Here is a 17,843-nt window from a genome sequence, read left to right as displayed (position 1 = left end):
GAGAGATTTCAATAAGGTTTCTCATAGCAACACAGCACAGAGACTGCCCTTGTAAGACTTAGCAATGATAGCTTGATAAAGGCTGGGGCAGGTGAATGCTTGGTGCTGCGTTTGACACAGTGGATCATAGTATTATCATTGAAAGTTTGAGAGCATGGTTTAGTGTCTCTGGGTCTGCCCTCCAGTGGTTGCCTTTATACTTTTGATGACTTTAACTCCTTGCAAACACTGTCTTTATATGGGGTGCTGCAGGGCTCCATTCTAAGACCAATTTTATTCTCTCTTTATTTACCTCCTTTGGGCCACATTATCAAACAGCATGATGTTTCCTTTTATTGCAACATAGATTACACTCGGCTGTACTTGTCCTGCAAACCATCTGAATCAGCCAAGTTATCTTAGCAGCATAATTGCCTCGCTGTGGGTAAAGATTGGATGGCAGAATTTTTTCCCTCAGCATAACTCCTCTAAAATGGAAATACTTATCATAGGCCTGGAGGACATAACTCTTGAGACCTATGCCAAAAGGCCAGGTTTTTTTGCACTTTAGAAATATCTCTAGAATTAGATCTTTTATTTCTTTTGATGATCTTCAAAGAGTGGTTCATGCTTTCATCATTCTTGTACGGATTGTTGTAATGCTGTGTTTATGTGTCTTGACCAGACTGCTTCAGGGTGTCTAAAATGCAGCTGCGAGACTTTTAACCAAATTATGAAAGTAAGATCATATCTCCCTGCCTGCTTGTTTTAGAATTGATTTAACCTTGCATGGTATGGCACTGAGCTACCTGGCTGTGCTTCTAAATCATTACTCACCAGCACCTAGTTCCCCGTTGGCTATTCCCTGATCATTGTTGAAGACCGAGGGGGGGGGGGGGGGGGCAGGGCCTTTGCTGTTAGGGCTTAAACCCTTTAGAATAGCTTAGCTGAGGAATTTAGACTCGAAATTAAGGAAAAGCCATACAATAAAAGTATGGAGACACTTTTCCTTAATGTCTTTATCTGTCACTTATTGTATATGTTACTTTATTACTATTATTACTATTATTATTTATTAATTATGATTTTAACTTCACTTTTAACTGTTTTAATTGTTTGTTTTTTGTCCTTGTTTTTGAGGCACTTTGTAGTGGTAGTTTTGAAAGGTGTTAAATAAAGTTGTTATTATTACTGTTATTAGTACTACTTCATCTACAACGTGTCTACTATTACTACACTTACTATGCTACTACTATTTGCTTCTTTTATCACACATAATGCTAACACAACCAACCATCCATCCATTATCTACACCTGCATATCCTGCACAGGGTTGAGGGAGCTGAGGTCTACATGAATCCTCACTTACACTGGGTGAGAAGTCGCCAGTCTATCACAGGACAGACAACCTTTCACGCTTGATTTAATACCTTCAGGGCAATTTACTGTTGCCATTTCACCTAACTTGCATGTCTTTGGTCAGAGGAAACTGGAGCACAAACAGGAAGACACACACTCACAGACACACAACGGACCAGTCAATATGAAACCATAGTCTCTTGTTGGGAGATGACAGTGCTAACAACTGCATTAGTACAACTAAATGGCATTAATAGCAATCATAACATGAGCTTAGAGTTATAATGTATATAATAAGACTTTTTCTGCATGTTGCTTATAAAGGTAAAGCTAATACATGCTGAGCCTGACTCGATAGCCCACCTGATCTACTCTCTTGACTGCTGAGCCTCTCTGATCGCCCTCTTCATGACTCACTTCCTCGCTCCACCACCTCTCTCTGCCTCCTTCCCCGGCTGTCACTCCTTGTTTATGTAACGTCAGACAAGATGCTTTCTAGCCTAAGTACATCAGTCCTCTCCTTCCCTTCCCATCTCTTTCCCCCACACACACAGACACTCCAACATAATAACACATATAGTGCGGATGGGTAAACAAACACATAGACATACTGTTATCCTGGGTATATTTTGGTGATCCATATATAGTCCCTGGCAGGGAAAGATACACCTGTCAGCATAGCAAGGCTTAAATTATATGTTTACAAAGCTGTGTGGCAGGTACACACACACTCATATACACACCAGGGCATATTTTGAGCAGCCAATGACTCTGTTCTGGCATTAACTAGTCTCCATATAAATCTTGAGTGACCACTTGTGATGGAATCTCACTTCCCTGCTCTTTATGCAAATAAACGTGCACATTACTTCCATTTGCAGTGCAGAGACTCTCATACTGAGCTGATATGAAACCAGTGCCCATAAATGAGGTAAATAACATAGACAAACATAATATCTACTATGTTATTCTATCATTTATGGTTGTGTTACATTTCTTTCCTCTCCTCTGCTGTCTGTGTTTCACCAAGGTCAGAGCTGAGACCCTCCAGCTCCACACAACCATGGAGTGAAGCATCAAGCATAGGAGTGACAGACAGCGACAACTACGAGTGTTGCCTTACTGTAATTGCAATAATAGCTTCACAAGTAAAGAGCCAATACGTAAAGAGTAATACCAGATTGAGTGCAACCAGATTGTGGGTATGATGGTAGAGGGCTCAGTGGTCGATGACTGTCAGTGTTAATTCACACTTTAATATAATATCATTGGATCATTGGAGTGATTGGATCTCAATGTGTTGTGCATCCTGGGTAATTTCATACCTGTACTTAGGCCACTGAGTAAATGACAGCCTAAAAACAGATCTGCTAAACAAGTACTCTACATTATCAGTAAATGGAGTGCCACAATTTAGTTTAAATGACTACAGACATTTTAAGTACTGTTGTTTATGCTGTAAGAAATGGGGAGAGAATGGGGCCCCATTAGCTTCATAAGAAGAAAAGGAAGATTGAGGAATACAGGAGGCTGACACACATGCAGAGATAGCCTCCATATACAGTACTGTACACACATACATTGGCAGGATCAGGAAATCATCATGAGAGATTTTTACATTAGAGTGCAATCCCTCACCCACTCTCCTGTGACTACACTTTATCGAAAGTGCTCTCACACACATTTTGCACTCTCCTATCATGTTGCTCTTCAACATCGCTTCCACTCTGGGACTGCTGCACAACTGCTCTTTAGGAAAACGGGGGAAAATATACATCTATATATCCCAATGTCACCTGTGCTCAGTATATCTGCGTTGAGAATTGGAGTTTGAAGCCTTAAAAGCATAATCCTGTTAATAGAGCCAGAGAAATATTTGGAGCCATCACAGTGTCCATTGAAGAGAATTGATATTAGATGAGGGTGAGCTGAGTGCTGTCTCTTGTATGTCTGACATTGCAGAGATGAAAATCGTGTTCTTGGTTTGGTGACTTGGAGGAAATTGATGAATGGATAATGTAATAGAATAAAGAAGACAATTACTGAGAAAGTCAGGAAGGTAATGAAAGAAAATAACCATGGAAAAGAGAGAGTGGGGAAAAAAAGGCATCTGCTTTTTCAAAGTAAATAACGGCAATCAGGTTAATGAAGTGGAATGAAATTTGCAGGGTGAAGTGAGTCACGTGTGTGTGTGTGCATGAGTAATATGTGCACGTGTGTTACAGTGTCTTCACGTTTACTTGATGAGTAATTGTAGAAGGATGCATTTGTCCTTGTCCTCTAAACTCCTTAGATTAATCATTTTTGTCTGTCCTTTTATTTTTTTCAATTTTAAAATAGAACAGACAAAAGGAGCATTGATAATTATTGATTTTGAAAGTAACTCATAACATACATTTCTGGAAGTTTTCTTGCATGGTATTAATGTGATGGGAAAATTGTTGGGCCATTTTATAAAAATGAATCCCTGAAATGCAAATGTATGCAGTGCTGTCCTCCAAAATGATATTTAATCATGTTGTTGGGTATTTCTTGAGTTATTTCTTGTTGTTTTGACAGCAATATGTACATGGTAACAAGACATCAAATAAAATAGGCCATTAAAAGTCTAAACCTGGAATGTGTCCACTGTGTAAGAATAATACACACTGTATTAATCCTTGGGGGAAATTTTGTCTCATTCATTGTTTTGGCATCCTCTTTTAAGTTCATAAAAATATTACTTGATCCTAAACTTGGGAAAGGGATGAGTAAGAGGGTAAACATAAACACAAACACACATAGAGTAACACTGGTGTGGAAAACTGCAGGAAAAACGCCAAGACAAGGATTTAAGATACTTTTCCCCCTTTCTGCCAAGAATGCCCCAGAATGATATTTAGCCTACATTATTAGATGACAGCTAAAATGCTCTTTCCTTCTTACTACTTGTCTGAATAATGTCAAAACAACAGCAACCCTGATTTTGATATTAATGTGATAAAAGGAGCAAAGAAACAACAACAAAAAATGGCCATTAAAGTTTTAAATCAGCATTTTTCCATCTTCTATAAATCTATCTGCAAGTCAATGTCAAGAATTAGATGAAGGCTTATTGGTTGGATCATAGAACTTCAATTTCAGCTTGTTTTCAGCTTGTTCACACAGATGAAAAATACGAGATGTAAATGTCTTCAAAAATAGCACTCTTTGACATAAGTGGAAGTAATGTCGTGTTTCACATTTAGATTTCAGGGAATCATCTGACCTCAAGCTAAACTGTGTACAGTTGGAACAGGTGACAGCTTGACAGTATACAGTATTGTGGTGGAAAAAGCAAAGCATTTTTCTTGGCTAAACCCCCTATCGAATCCAGTCCTGTTGTTAACCTGACCCCTGATCTTCCAGAAAATGGAAGGATTACCTCGCACAATCACCTTATGAGGAGTGGTATGGTATCCTAAAACGGTTTCAGGAAATAATGTATGAAATCCTCGGTGCTACTCACTCTAGGACATCTCTGTTGAAGGGCTTCTTGCTGTTGCCAAGGAACTCGCCGATCATCTGTCGACTCAGGCCCTTCCTCTGTAGCAGGAAGTGGGCCACCCCAATGGGTGTGTCTGGGATAAAGCCTCGTGAGATCAGGAACTGAAGGCCCTTGTCGGGGTTTCTGAAACAAAGAGATGAAAGAGACACAGAATGAGTCAGCCGGTCATGCATAAATACCCTGACACTGTTCTTAAACTGCACAACTGCAATATTATGTGATATGATTTTGGAAGTCACCTACTGTGAGATATTACAAATAACTTCCTCTTCAACATACTTAACCACAATAAGCAGCAGTAAAAAGGTCATTTGTTCAGTTAGAGCAAGTCTAACACAAGCAAACCACATCAACACAAAGTAGAGCTACATACTTTATCTGCTTATTATTAATTCATTTAATGTAATGAACTGTAATTATTGTACTAAATAAATGACACAAAATGACGCATTGCCATAATGAGGATCTTGGTCTGAAAATTGGTGGGTTGGGCGTTTAATGTACACACATGGTGTGGGTGGAAACTACTAAAAGTGATAAACTAGTGTGGAGTCTAATCTGTATTCATTTCTGTGCTGAATTACAACATTCATTATGAAGTGCTAAACAGCTCAACACACTGCTAAACTCAGAGGATACTGCCAGAATCATAATGGTTGATTTGGGACGCAACTATAAACCTCTGCTTACAGACGCTGAGACGAGTCTTATTTCATTGCTATTTTTTTTTTTCTTGAATTCACAGACAAAAGGCTCACTGTCATAGATCACCTGTAATTCAAGTCTCTTCAAGTGGGTTTTAATAGCGGATGAAAATTAATATAAACAAATGGCTGTCGAGAAGATTATAAATCAACCTAAAACAATGCAAATGGTTTTGAACATGCTCTAATGCACTAATATAGCCGGTTTGATGTTAAAGTAAGACTGTGTAAGCATTGTGCTGTTAAATTGGTGAAGACCAGAGGCTGTAGTGGCTAATCTTAGCTTACTTATTTAAAATTAATTTCAATTGTAACATTTTAACTGACATTAACCTTTTCTCAAAACACATAATGCCAAGTGCATACTTGCATACTCGAGAGTTCAAACTTGGTTCATCTCAGGACAGGAAGAGGCAGCGCAACCTTTTGCAATTGGGAAAGCAGCGTTCTTGCTGACATCACTAGCTCAGACTGGCTTTTGATTGCGCTTCAACACAGCTGTACCTGAGTGTACTGTGACAAAATAATCTCAACTCAAGATCCACTAACAGACTAACTGACATTGAAGTGCAGTCAATTATGTTATCCAGTCTGAGTATTTAAAAAAACAAAACACAATTAAAATAGACTGTCCTACCACTGTTTATTTTCACTCATTTATTTATTGAATGTGGTGATATCTATATATGTATATGCCCATATACATATATACTGTAAGGTAGTGCTGTTGTCATAAAAAATAAACTTATTTTCTCTAATCTAAGAGACCAAAATGTATCTTTCAAAAGGAATTGTATCATACATCAACATGCTACAGAGGTATCAGAGTTTGACTGGTTAGTTTGGCCTTGGTTATAACAGTCTGTTATGTGTGAATAGTCTGCAGTATGTGAACATATTAAGCTGTGCAATGAGGTGTACCTTCATGAACATACCTTCGATAATTTAAAACACCTCATTGGCTCCTATTAATCATTGTTCGAAAAGAAAAATCTAATTGACTATGATCCTATCACAAGGCTTGCTGATAGTTTTCAGCTGACTGCATGGCTGAAGTTACTTATGCATAAACAAGAGAGGAATATCTTAACTATTTATAACCCTATTAGACACAGAGAATAGTTGCTCTAGGGAGACTACCGCATTATTGCTACAGCTCTCCTTCTCTGGTCTCTATACAGTGTTTAAACCACAGCCTTTACATAACAGAGTGTTGTGTGTGCGTGCACCACAGTTAATGGGTTTAGTAAGACGAGGGCGGGACAGAGGGGAGGAGAGAGGGCAGGAATAAAGGAGGAGACTGGAAGAAGACCAGATGGAGCAGATGTGCAGGAATGGGAGAGTGAGGACAGAGGGAGAGGACGATGAGCGTAGGCTGGACTGCCTGAAAGCATCTGCTGTGACAGCCCTGACACACTCTCAGCTTCTAGTTCGCCCTCTCAGCTGAAGGTAATGTCTCGCCAAACGAGTTTGGCAGATATCACTCATTTGATGTTTGCCCAACAACAGATGGAACACACATGCTGATTATTATTCATAATTACAAATGGATGGAGGGGTGAAAATAGGGAAGGAAAGGAAGGAAATGATGCAGGAAATACAAGATGGATAGTGGCTGATAAGTGGTGCCGAATTACAGCATGAGTTCTTTATTCAAATGCTGAAAACGACCCATGTTTTTTCCTTTTTTCATGACACGAAACTCGTGTGGCTATGCGAATTGTAACTGTCCTCTCTTTGGAACAAAAGCAGAAGCAGGGTAACATTCCTTTTGCACGACAAAACTTTCAAAATGTCGGCCTTTAACAAAGGAGATCACTGTTAACATCCAGTCTCCTACCATCAGCTTTAACCAAATACAGTCTTTTGTATGATCATGCTGTTCAGTGTGGAGACACAGACAACTTATTTTGCAGACTGTTGGAGACAGTGCCAGACAGGACGCAGATGTTATATTAAAATGACAACTCAATACAGATAAACAGCTACATGCCCAAACATCTGTCTCCTAAATATCTTTCTTGCCATGTTACACACACCCCTGCCCCCTCTTGGACTCATCATAAATACATAACTTGCTCACCATCTTACTCACTTTTACTAGCCCTCTGTTTTATTGTTGTTGGACAGATGTGCACAGTGATGCAAACATTTCGGTTTCATTACAAATCAGAGATGGATTGATAACCATGTAGCGCCCCAATGCTTTTTTCTAAGTGGAAACACAATTGTGTGTTTTAACTATGCTTCAAAACCCTGAATCTTCACAATGAAGCAGACTTGCTGTTGCAAAACATTCCTCTTGTCCATCAAGCTTTTGCTGAGGGCTACTGAGGTGAAAATTGGGCATTGTGGCTGTTTTTTCTTTCCTCAAAGTTAGCATTTTAAAGTTGTCATGGTTCTATATGTTATACACTGTACCAACATACTAAAAAAGTAAATCTTAAAAGTAAATTAAAACATACGGGTATTGTGGTCTTAAGCACATTTTACATGAACAGGACTAAATGGTGCATTTGATTGGGACTATTTTCATGGGCCAAATAATACACATTTGGCACACTATTGAGTACCCTCAGCACCAGGACAGTATATATAGACAACCCAAAACTCATATGCAACTCATATGCAAGACAACTCAAAAGAAACATATTCATGTTAATAAAGGAACGTGTAATCCAGTGCAGCTGAGTTGGGGAGCTCTGTGGCACAGAGGAACAACCTTTTGCCAACCTTATCCTTTAAATAAAGAGAGCAGATGATGCTAACGGTGTTGGGTTTCGTGAGAAATTTGCTTCCTCTGTTCACCATCTGGATTTCAGAGTTTGTAATTATGTGCTGGGTCATTTAGCACTGAGGGCAGAATGTTAATGCACGGTTTGTGTATGCACAAACTAGCACACACATACATACCCATACTAAAATACACACACAGAGTTTTCTGTAAAGCTCTCTCCTCCTGATGGCAGGTTATCCCTCTTGAGGAGTTCGGCAGGGTTGCTGAGGGTCTGCTCTGTTAATTAGCCTTCCTTGACATATGTATTTAGATCTCTCTCGCTCTCTCTCTCTCCTCACCTTACTCATTCTCTCACATTTACACCATCTCCTATAAATCTCTGATGCCACATTTTCTTTAATTCATAAAGCTGATGGTGTTCCGTTTTTATGCATGATGGGGGAGTCGATCTGGCATTACCATGATCTGCTCTGATGTCTAATCTATAATTTCACTGGACTAGAATATATGAGTGGGAAATGTGAATTAAGGACATGTCAACGGAACAGTATGAAATGGAAAATTCATGCATACAAAAGGAGAAATCTACTCCAGAATCTGTCATTAATGTCACACCTTCTCACATTCTCCCCTATCTTTGCACATTCCCTGTTAAAGGTTTGATACCAGCTCCCTTGTGTAAAGGCAGCGTCCTTGACATACTCTCTCCTCCTCATATAATGGAGTCATTGTCATTCCATCCACACTCAAGGCGGAAACTTTATCAAGTTGTCTCTCTCTCAACCTTTTCCCGCCCTCTCTACTTTTTTGTGCATTTTTCAGTTCCTCTCTTGCTTCTGCACTCCATTTCCATTATACACATTATTATACAATGTCTTTTTCATTCTTGTGCAGGTTGGTGGAGGACACCCATGGTCACACATGCATGCGCACACACACATCCAAAACCCCAGACTTTTACTTTCTTTAACTTACTTCCTCCCCTCCCTTTCTTACTCCTCCTGCAAAGGTGGTACATAGGCCACCTGCTGCAAGACAAACACTCAGATTAGATTACCTAACTTCATGCATATACGTGACTTTTTTGTCCGCATGATCAAGCAATACCCAATTTTTAGCCTAAAGCACACATTCCTGTTTAAGATGCAAAGGATACAACAGTGCAGGTATTAAAGGGAGGATATAAACTGGTGGAACTAATAAGCCTCAAGCTTGATTGCCCTCTCTCTCTCCACTTTTTTCTTCGTTTGCTTTTCCTTCCTCATTCTGTCTCTTCCCTTGTAGCCAATTTATTAAAAGTCAGCTTATCTTTCAAGGTGATTGATCAGGGGAATGAGAAGAGGGGGTTGCAAATACACAGAAAAGCCTATGAAACCTGTCATTTTACACTTTCCTAAAAAGTCATTGAAACTTGTAATCAAACTGAGAGCTTTCATTTAACAGTCATAACAAATGTGTCCAATCCTCACTTACCCTTTAAATATATGTTTAAACAAACAAACTTCTAGCTGTTTCAAATGACAGCTAAATGGTACATCTAATTATTCTCTGCCACTCCAGCTGCCATTCAGACTGATACTCTGTGTGAGCATGTTTGAACGTACGTATTAAATGTACAAAGTATAGTAAATTGGGTGATATGTTGAATGAGTGTGATTACAGAGGGGGCTTTTATGCTCATTTCCAGCTCTATATGTTTATTCTGGGACTCCACTAGAGGGGTTTCCATGATTCATAGTTCAAAAAAACACTGTGTTTATCTTATAATGACCTTTGATTCAGCCCCTTACTAAGGCTTTGGTGATATCTATTTTTTTCATACCGTCATACCTTCCTGACATTTAACAATGGCATTTGGTATATGACAGTATTTGCATTTAAAAAAAATCTAAAGCTGACCTACTGGGGATAGATGTCATTGTAGCATGTATAAGATTGACTATCTATATGATTTTTTAATACCTGCACCTACCCAACCTGTTACAAGAGCCAGTCCACACTGTCTGACCTGCAATAGTATGCGTCAATCAACCACCCAAACCCTATCCGCAAACTGCTAACTGTGCAGAAAATGCATTATAAACATGAGCGCTTAGTTGGAAGTACAAGGCAAAAATTCTGAGATAAAACAATTAATGTTGTCTCTTCATCCGGCACCACAGCAGCAAAAAGGCTGAATAAATGTCAAACAAACATAATGAAGGCTAGCAGATGAATATCAGCTTGAACAAAGAAAAGTCTTACAAGTTTTATTGACCACTAACACAACAAGACACAAATATCTAATATTTTAGTTAAAGTTTTCAGGGAAGTTATAAACTTTGAATCACTGTTTATGCAGTGTGCACCCACATTGTGGATTACATTCATCCTTCAAGTACTCTTCCTAAACTCCAGGTGTACTCCAGGTTTACTTGGAGTCTGCATATTTGGCGATATTTCTAAATAACCTGGTATACTGTGATACCACCCAAGCCTCCCCTCAGTTCAGCCTCTGTCCCTTAAAAGGCAGTCTTAGCTCCTGTCTCTTAAAGGCCCCCCTTCAAATGATCACACTCTGTTCTGATTGGCCAGCTTTTTGGAAACCTGCTGTGTGGTCACCATATAGAGTTGTGTTAAGCAACCGCTGATGCAAACCCAAGATTTCCTGCTTTACTGTCTCATTTTAAGAACTTTTAAATGACTTAATAACGGTGGACTTTTATTGCTAAGAATTTACAAGAAATGAAATGTGTTCCCCACCAGCTTTGTTAGTGGCACTAAAAACATTTGACAAAACAAGATATGGAGATATTTGGTGCTCATCATTCAGCTAATCAGTTGCTGGGAGGAATAGTACAAGCAGAATTAGCCACAGTGATGATGATGTTTGATGAAGAGCTGCTGATGACTAGCGCACCTCCAACAAGTAAACAACTTATTTTACTTTGCCATGCTGTGCAATGGAGAAAAACTCACAGCGTGTCAGCTCAACTTGAGTCATGGCCTGGCGTGACTACCCCCAAAACAATGGAAAAATGCATTGCCGGTTGGTGTTTGGGTTATGCTCTCTGGGAACAAGAGTCTGAGCTCTGGTAGTCCACTGAACACTTTCCAGATTCTTCTTTGTTCAGTCTGTACCTGTTAGCTAGCAGCAGTCTACAGATATCAGGCTGATGGCTTGTCTAGAAACAGCAGCAGATGCATTAGTGAGTGGACTTTTCTGCTCTCTGTGCTGAAACTGATGAATGCCTCTGTGCTGGTTGAAGTATCTGGTACTGACAGTCAGTATCTGTTTGGGATAAAATATATCCAATTACATTTTAGTAAATATAAAGCTTTACCAAATGGTAGCCTGGTCCCCTATATTCTCTATCCTATATCTTTATTATATTTCTGTGATTTTCTGTTATTTATTTACTATTATGATGTCTGATTTCTATGTCAAACATGGACAAAGTTCCAAACTGAGTAGAAATGCCTGCTGCAAGTCAAAAGCGAGGGCTTCAACCTGTTTTGAACACTTTCTTTGCTCCTGTTTTTTCTACCTTGCTAATGAGCTGACATCCATACATGTCCATAAACTGTCATCTTTTCCATACCCTCTGAGGGTAAGCATTAGGGATGTCCCGATATGACTTTTTCACTTCCGATACGATACCGATATTGTAGCCTTGAGTATTGGCCGATACCGATATCAATACGATACGATATAGGCACGAATCATACATATATTTATTCCTTATTTTGTTGTGTGGAATGTTAGAAAAGGCTTGATAAAGTGATGTTACTGTTACTGTTACTGATGTTGTAGTGATATAACAGAAAACAATAGTCAGCAACAGTAGGTATAGGAAAAACTGACCCATTTATTATTAACCAATAGGTTACATAAATTTTAACCTTCAACATAAGAGTATTACCTCAATAAATCCAATAAAAACAAAATGTTATATTAAAGTGAAAAATAACCACTGGTTACCAACATCATTATACAATTGAATAGAATAAATTAAATTTTAAAGTGCAAACAATTCAAGTTGTTGCTTCGCCTTGCTGCTCACGCGAAAATCCTCATGTTCTTTTTTGTGGTGTTTTTTCAAATGTGAGATGAGGTTGGTTGTATTGAACCTTCCCGGTTCTGTCCCTCCACGGGACACTTGCGCCTGACAAATGTTGCATTTAGCTGCAACGTCTTTGTCCGAGTTTACAGTAAAATACTTCCACACAGCCGACATCACTATACCTTGCTGCAGGCACACAAGTTGTCGTTGTTGTGATCACGTGGGCTGTGCATGCTGGATCAGAGACGCTCTTCTTCCGCGGCCGGCACCAACGTTAATTAAGGGGCATTACCGCTACCTACTGTGTTGGAGTGTGATCAAACCAGAGTCACCTATTATTATAGAAGTGCTGGAGCGGTAAATGGACAGCTTATATCAGAGCGTTTATATCGGAATTTTTAGATTCAGTCCGATAAAATCCGATATTCACTTTTTTGGCTGATATCGGACTGATTTCCGATATCAATATCGGATCGGGACATCCCTAGTAAGCATCTGGCTAAGGCTTTTCCATGTGTTATGTGTATTTGAGAAGTTGACATTTTGAGTAAACAATGAGTAAAAGGAGTGAAATCCTACAACCACTGCCGGGAATGTCAGTTAAGACACAATTTTCGGAAGTTGGCAAATCAGAACAGAGGGGGTTTATCGGGAGGAGGGTCTTAAAGAGACAGGAGCTAAATTCTCTTTTCAGACAGAGGTTGAACTGAGGGACTACATGAAAGATCAGTTTAGGATAAACAAGGAGTTTTAAAAACTGTAAATCATGCAAATGTATTCCAGTAGAGCCCCAGATTTAAAATCTAGTAAAACTAGTAAATTAGCATGAAATGTCGTATTTATTCTTTCTGTATCTCCCTCCACAGCCTGTTCCCTCTTCTCTTGTCATCAGTGTCATGCTCCAGCACTGAGTCATAGTTGAAAGGCATTATTGTGCACTTGACAATGAGCAAAAAAATATGTGTTCATGACCTTCAATCTTCAAAATTTTTGTGAGATGACTTAATTGAGGCAATATCTTAGTAAAACCAAAGTCTTTTGCTCCCAGGGGAACATGGTGTATTTTCCTTTACCGCAAGATATTCTGGGAAGCATGGAGATCTTTCACAGAAATGGTTGAGGTGGCAGGGACAAAAAGGAAAAAAACAAAACAAAAAAAACCCTACTTTGATTGAAATGTTAACAAATTTTTCATCCCAGCTCCCTAGGTGCCAATTCGCACAGTGCTGAAGGAACTTTTAATTACATTTACGGCTTGCAGCAGAATGACTAATGAGAATTTGGGGTTTTATGGATCGTTGCCATTATTTTTTGGAGTCACTGGTGTATTCTAACTGACTGCTACCCAGCTACTCCATCAGTGGCTGAGCTCAACTCCTAATACATGTGGTTGAGTCCAGTTCTCTTATTTGAATATGTGGGGTGTTTAGATCCTTAGGGTATGCTCTGGGTGAGAAGCTAATAGAGCATATGGTAAATCTCCCCATTTCAAGTGTTGTGCTTAGCACATTTTTGTGACTCATGCGGTTGCAATCATAATATGAAGGGGGAATACAAAATGTTAAACAAATTAAATCAGGGTTGTTGTGAACAGTAAACAACATAAAAATCCAATGTGCATGCTTGCATATGTATGTTAACAAAAAGCCAATATGTATCATGTAAAGGGTTCTACTGAGTGTTAGATGACAACTGGCTGGAGGTCATAGGCCAGCGGGCTTTCTACTTCCTCCCACTAAACTGATTTGAATTGACATGCATTTTAAGGATTCAGTGTTTCATTCAACAAATCAACAGAACAGATTCAGTCAGTGCTGGCCCCCCATGTACTGCTGTCACCATGGCAACAATTTTTCTGCAGATCTCTTGCTGCCATATAACCACCTTTCACCTGTCTGGAGCGCATCCTGGGAAGTTCTTATCTGATTTTGACTATGTCACTCTTCACTAGGCAGCGAGGGGAACTGAATTCAGAATGACTGCGATCAGCAAACGAGCTTTTCTAGACAGAAAGACTTTTTTTCTCCTTCTGAATATTCGTGAGTCCACAGACGAGAATGAGATGGTGACAAGAATTCTTAGATTTCTCAGAGCCTGGGTTCTTGACATTCATGATACATTTTGAGCAGAGGTATCAAGTACAAGATAAACTGCATGATCAAGTTGTTTATAAAAAATAAAACATATGTCAATAGTTGGAGATGCCCTTCACACCTTAACTGCTTATTTACTAAACTTCCCTGCTGAACAACATTAGTCCAATCATAGTTTTGAAACTGTAAGTAGAACTCTACATGTTGAAGTGGTATGTGGCTGTAATGAGAGTTATTACTTTTAGTGACATTTTAAAGGGTTTGGAACACAGTGTCTTTTTTCTAGCCTTTTCAAAAGTGAAAACACAAGAGCAAATGTCAAATGAATAGATTAAATGCTCTATTTGTCTACGCTAACATAAGTTGCAATCATAGTATGTAACCAAAGCATTATCTCCAAGGTAAGGCCAAGTAGCATATTAATCAACAACATTAGCTGCTTGCAAGGTCACAGGCTACATTAAAAAACACCCTTTTCACTTCTAGCACATGCACTTTAGAGTAGTGTAGCTATGGATCTTTAACAGGTTGCTAAGTTTTTATCTAGGACTTGAAGGTTTAGCCTTTGTGTAACAGAATAAAGATAACTGTTTTAAAATGATTCAAACAGAACAGCTGCACAAGCTAGCCATAGCTGAAGAAATTTGCTATCGCAGATTTACCACTCAAAATGACCTGCAAATTTGACATAGCAACAAGGCTTAGCAAGCTGTCAATTGTCTGGGTACTGTACGTCTGTAGCTACCCACGTTAAGTCATTCCTAACTGTATCTCATCTGAACCAGGTACTCACATTTCATCTTCACACTCTTAGGTCTCAATAATTCATCCTCTCTCTTTTTTCCCCTTTCTGATTTGTGTCTCTGAGAATAAAGAGGACATCTTAAATCTACCTTGGGACTTGGGCTTGATTCTGTTTGTTCTTTCAGCACAATGGTGACTTATGAGAGAAAGTGCTTTTCTTTGCTCTTTGAGTCCAGAAGGCCCCATCTTCAGGTACTCTTATAAAACAGTTTGGGCCTTAAGTCCTTTTTAAATCTCACTGTATATAAAGTATTGTCTTTTAAAAAAGATTTCTACATGACCTAATTTAGCATCTGATCACATGTGTGTTACAGTTTGAAATCCTACTCTAGCTTACTGTACTGCTTTTAAAGAAAATGGAAGGAAGAAAGAAAGGAAGGTTAATTTCAGTGTTCTAAAATGAATTAAGAAAGAGAATACGAGACACTGTTGTCATGTCCAAATCTCTTAGTGATCATTCATTTTGTGTTTCAATGCAACTAATCATGGCTGACCAATGCTGATGGAAATTCACTTCTAAAATGATCACAGGTCTAAATCAGCAACTGTCATTCAATTGGAATCATCTAAAAATTAAAATAAGAATTACAGTGGTTACTCACACATTGAAGAGGTTCAGGCCAATGCGGTAGAGGCGCTTTCGCATGACGTCAGTGGATAGCGTGGGTGACTTACAGCTGGTGGGGTTCTCACAGTGGTAGCGTGGCAGGCTGAGGATCATAGCCTGCAGTGCCTCCTTTGATGAGGCTTCAGAAGTGGAACGCGCCTCTGTGGATGTGCTGCTGCTGCTCATCTGCTCTGAGCTGTTGTCTGCCATCTCAGAACCACACCTCTTGACCTCCAGCGGCTCTACCACAGGAGAGCTCCCAAAGGGTACAGCCTCGTGTGGTGGAGGGGCCTGAGGGAGATCTGTTGGTGGTGGTGGCAGCAGCACCACCACCTCTTCTGGGCTTTGAGGGGCAGCCATTTTGTCCAGAGGGGTTAAGGGAGGTTGTTCATCCTCCTCAAACTCTTCTTCACTTGGAGGGGGAGCAGGGAATTCAATATCCTGATCGCCTTCTTCTATATCTAATTCTGGAGGTGGTGGGGGTTCTTGTGGGGGCGGTGGGGGATCTATGGGTTCAGCTGGAACCTCTACTGGGGGAGGAGGGGGTTCTTGTGAAAAGTAAGGTGGAATGGAGGCTGGAGTGGAGTTTGTTGTTGTGGAAGTAGCTGTAACAGTGGGAGAGGCTCCCTCTTGTTGGACGCAGCTGCCAAGGGTGACAGAAGTGGACGATTCCATGACTGAAGATGAAACACGGAAGTTCTGACTGTCAATCTGAACTGTCACATCCCGGAAGGCCATCATCAGCTTGCTTGCGCTTCTTGACAGGTCACTTGGGTCCACCGGCCCTTGATGAATTGTTGACTCTCCCACACCAGCTCCCTCTCCTCCAACCCCTACTCCTGCAGCAGCTGCTGCTGCTGCTGCACTGAAGGAGTCAGCACTGAACTGATAAGTGCCGCCCTCTTGCAGTGAACACATGGTCTTCAGGCTCCAGTTGCTGAGTGCATCGTCTATGGACTTTGCCAGTGACTGGACCTGTTCAGTGAATGAATCTTCCAGGTCGGTTAGGGTGCCACCAACTGTGGCAGGCAGAGATGGTGAGCGCACCAATGGGATGCCTGCCAAGTTACAGCCTTCTGCCAGGGCCCGTTCAGCTGAAAAACCCTCCATGTTTTGCACACGGACCTTGCGCAGGGAGATGCGCCGAGGAAGACGACTCTCCAGCAGCGAATTACGGATCTTCTCAAAGTTCTTGCTGAGCTGGTACTGGCGGAAGGCAGTCTGGATCTTGCAGGCAGCACGGCGGGAGATGAGGTGGCCACCGTATTTGTGCTCTAACATTTCGATCTAGAAAGTACAGGACAGAGGGATAAAAAAGGACAATATTAAATTAGTGAAAATTCTGTTGTATTATGAACATTTGAAATAATAGTCAGTAACATATGAGTGACAGAAAAGCAATGTTGTCTTGGCAAGTTCTGAGTAGAAGAAAAATTGGATACAGGGAAACAATTGATTTTTATGAAATCTAAAATGACTGGTATAAATATAACTCTGGGCTCAATCGTGGACTGTATTGCAGTGATGCATATTGATGAGAAACTGCAGAACAGTAAAACTGGTAGTTACAAAGTTTAATTTGCTAACAGGTCAAGGAGTGTTCTGTGCCAGTGCTAAATGTATTATGGGCATTTATATTTGCAAGAGGGAAGCCTAAATGCCATGTCACTAGTAGGATTTAACATTTTTAATATTCTCTTGTCTGTCTTACTGGCACATGGAAGATGAAAAGAGTATATGATTTCAACAGCAGGCTGAAAAGAGGTGTAGAAACAGGTGGAGTGTGGGTGGAAAATGAATGAGCTGAAAAGCAGAGGAGGAAGGGAATAATTCTGGTGGGGGAAAAAAATGGAAATTCCAAGGGATGAAAGAAGTCCAATTTTTGGATAGAGTAGGCAGAAATTAAATAATAAAGTATTACAAATTCAGATATCCTCAGATGTGTTCAGTAATTCTATTTTGCTGGGTGGCCTTGTGATGTGTTTACAGCT

The 17,843-nt window shown here is 39.9% G+C and overlaps 1 protein-coding gene across 3 annotated transcripts in view; it reads right to left on the bottom strand.

Moving 5' to 3' along the window:
• Nucleotides 1-17,843, bottom strand: part of iqsec3a (IQ motif and Sec7 domain ArfGEF 3a) — a 108,356-nt gene that overhangs the window by 21,694 nt on the left and 68,819 nt on the right. For all 3 annotated transcript variants that reach the window (XM_053314064.1, XM_053314065.1, XM_053314066.1), the window contains 2 exons: nt 15,848-17,139; nt 4,826-4,987 (listed from right to left, as the gene is read on the bottom strand). In XM_053314064.1, the coding sequence (XP_053170039.1) occupies nt 4,826-4,987; nt 15,848-17,139 (1,454 nt within the window). The remainder of the gene's footprint in view (nt 1-4,825; nt 4,988-15,847; nt 17,140-17,843) is intronic.

Source organism: Scomber japonicus, chromosome 23 (genome assembly GCF_027409825.1).
Source record: "Scomber japonicus isolate fScoJap1 chromosome 23, fScoJap1.pri, whole genome shotgun sequence".
NCBI classification, from domain to species: Eukaryota; Metazoa; Chordata; class Actinopteri; order Scombriformes; family Scombridae; genus Scomber; species Scomber japonicus.
The sequence above is the reverse complement of the archived record's forward strand: the minus strand, read 5'-3'. Positions and strand labels throughout refer to the sequence as shown.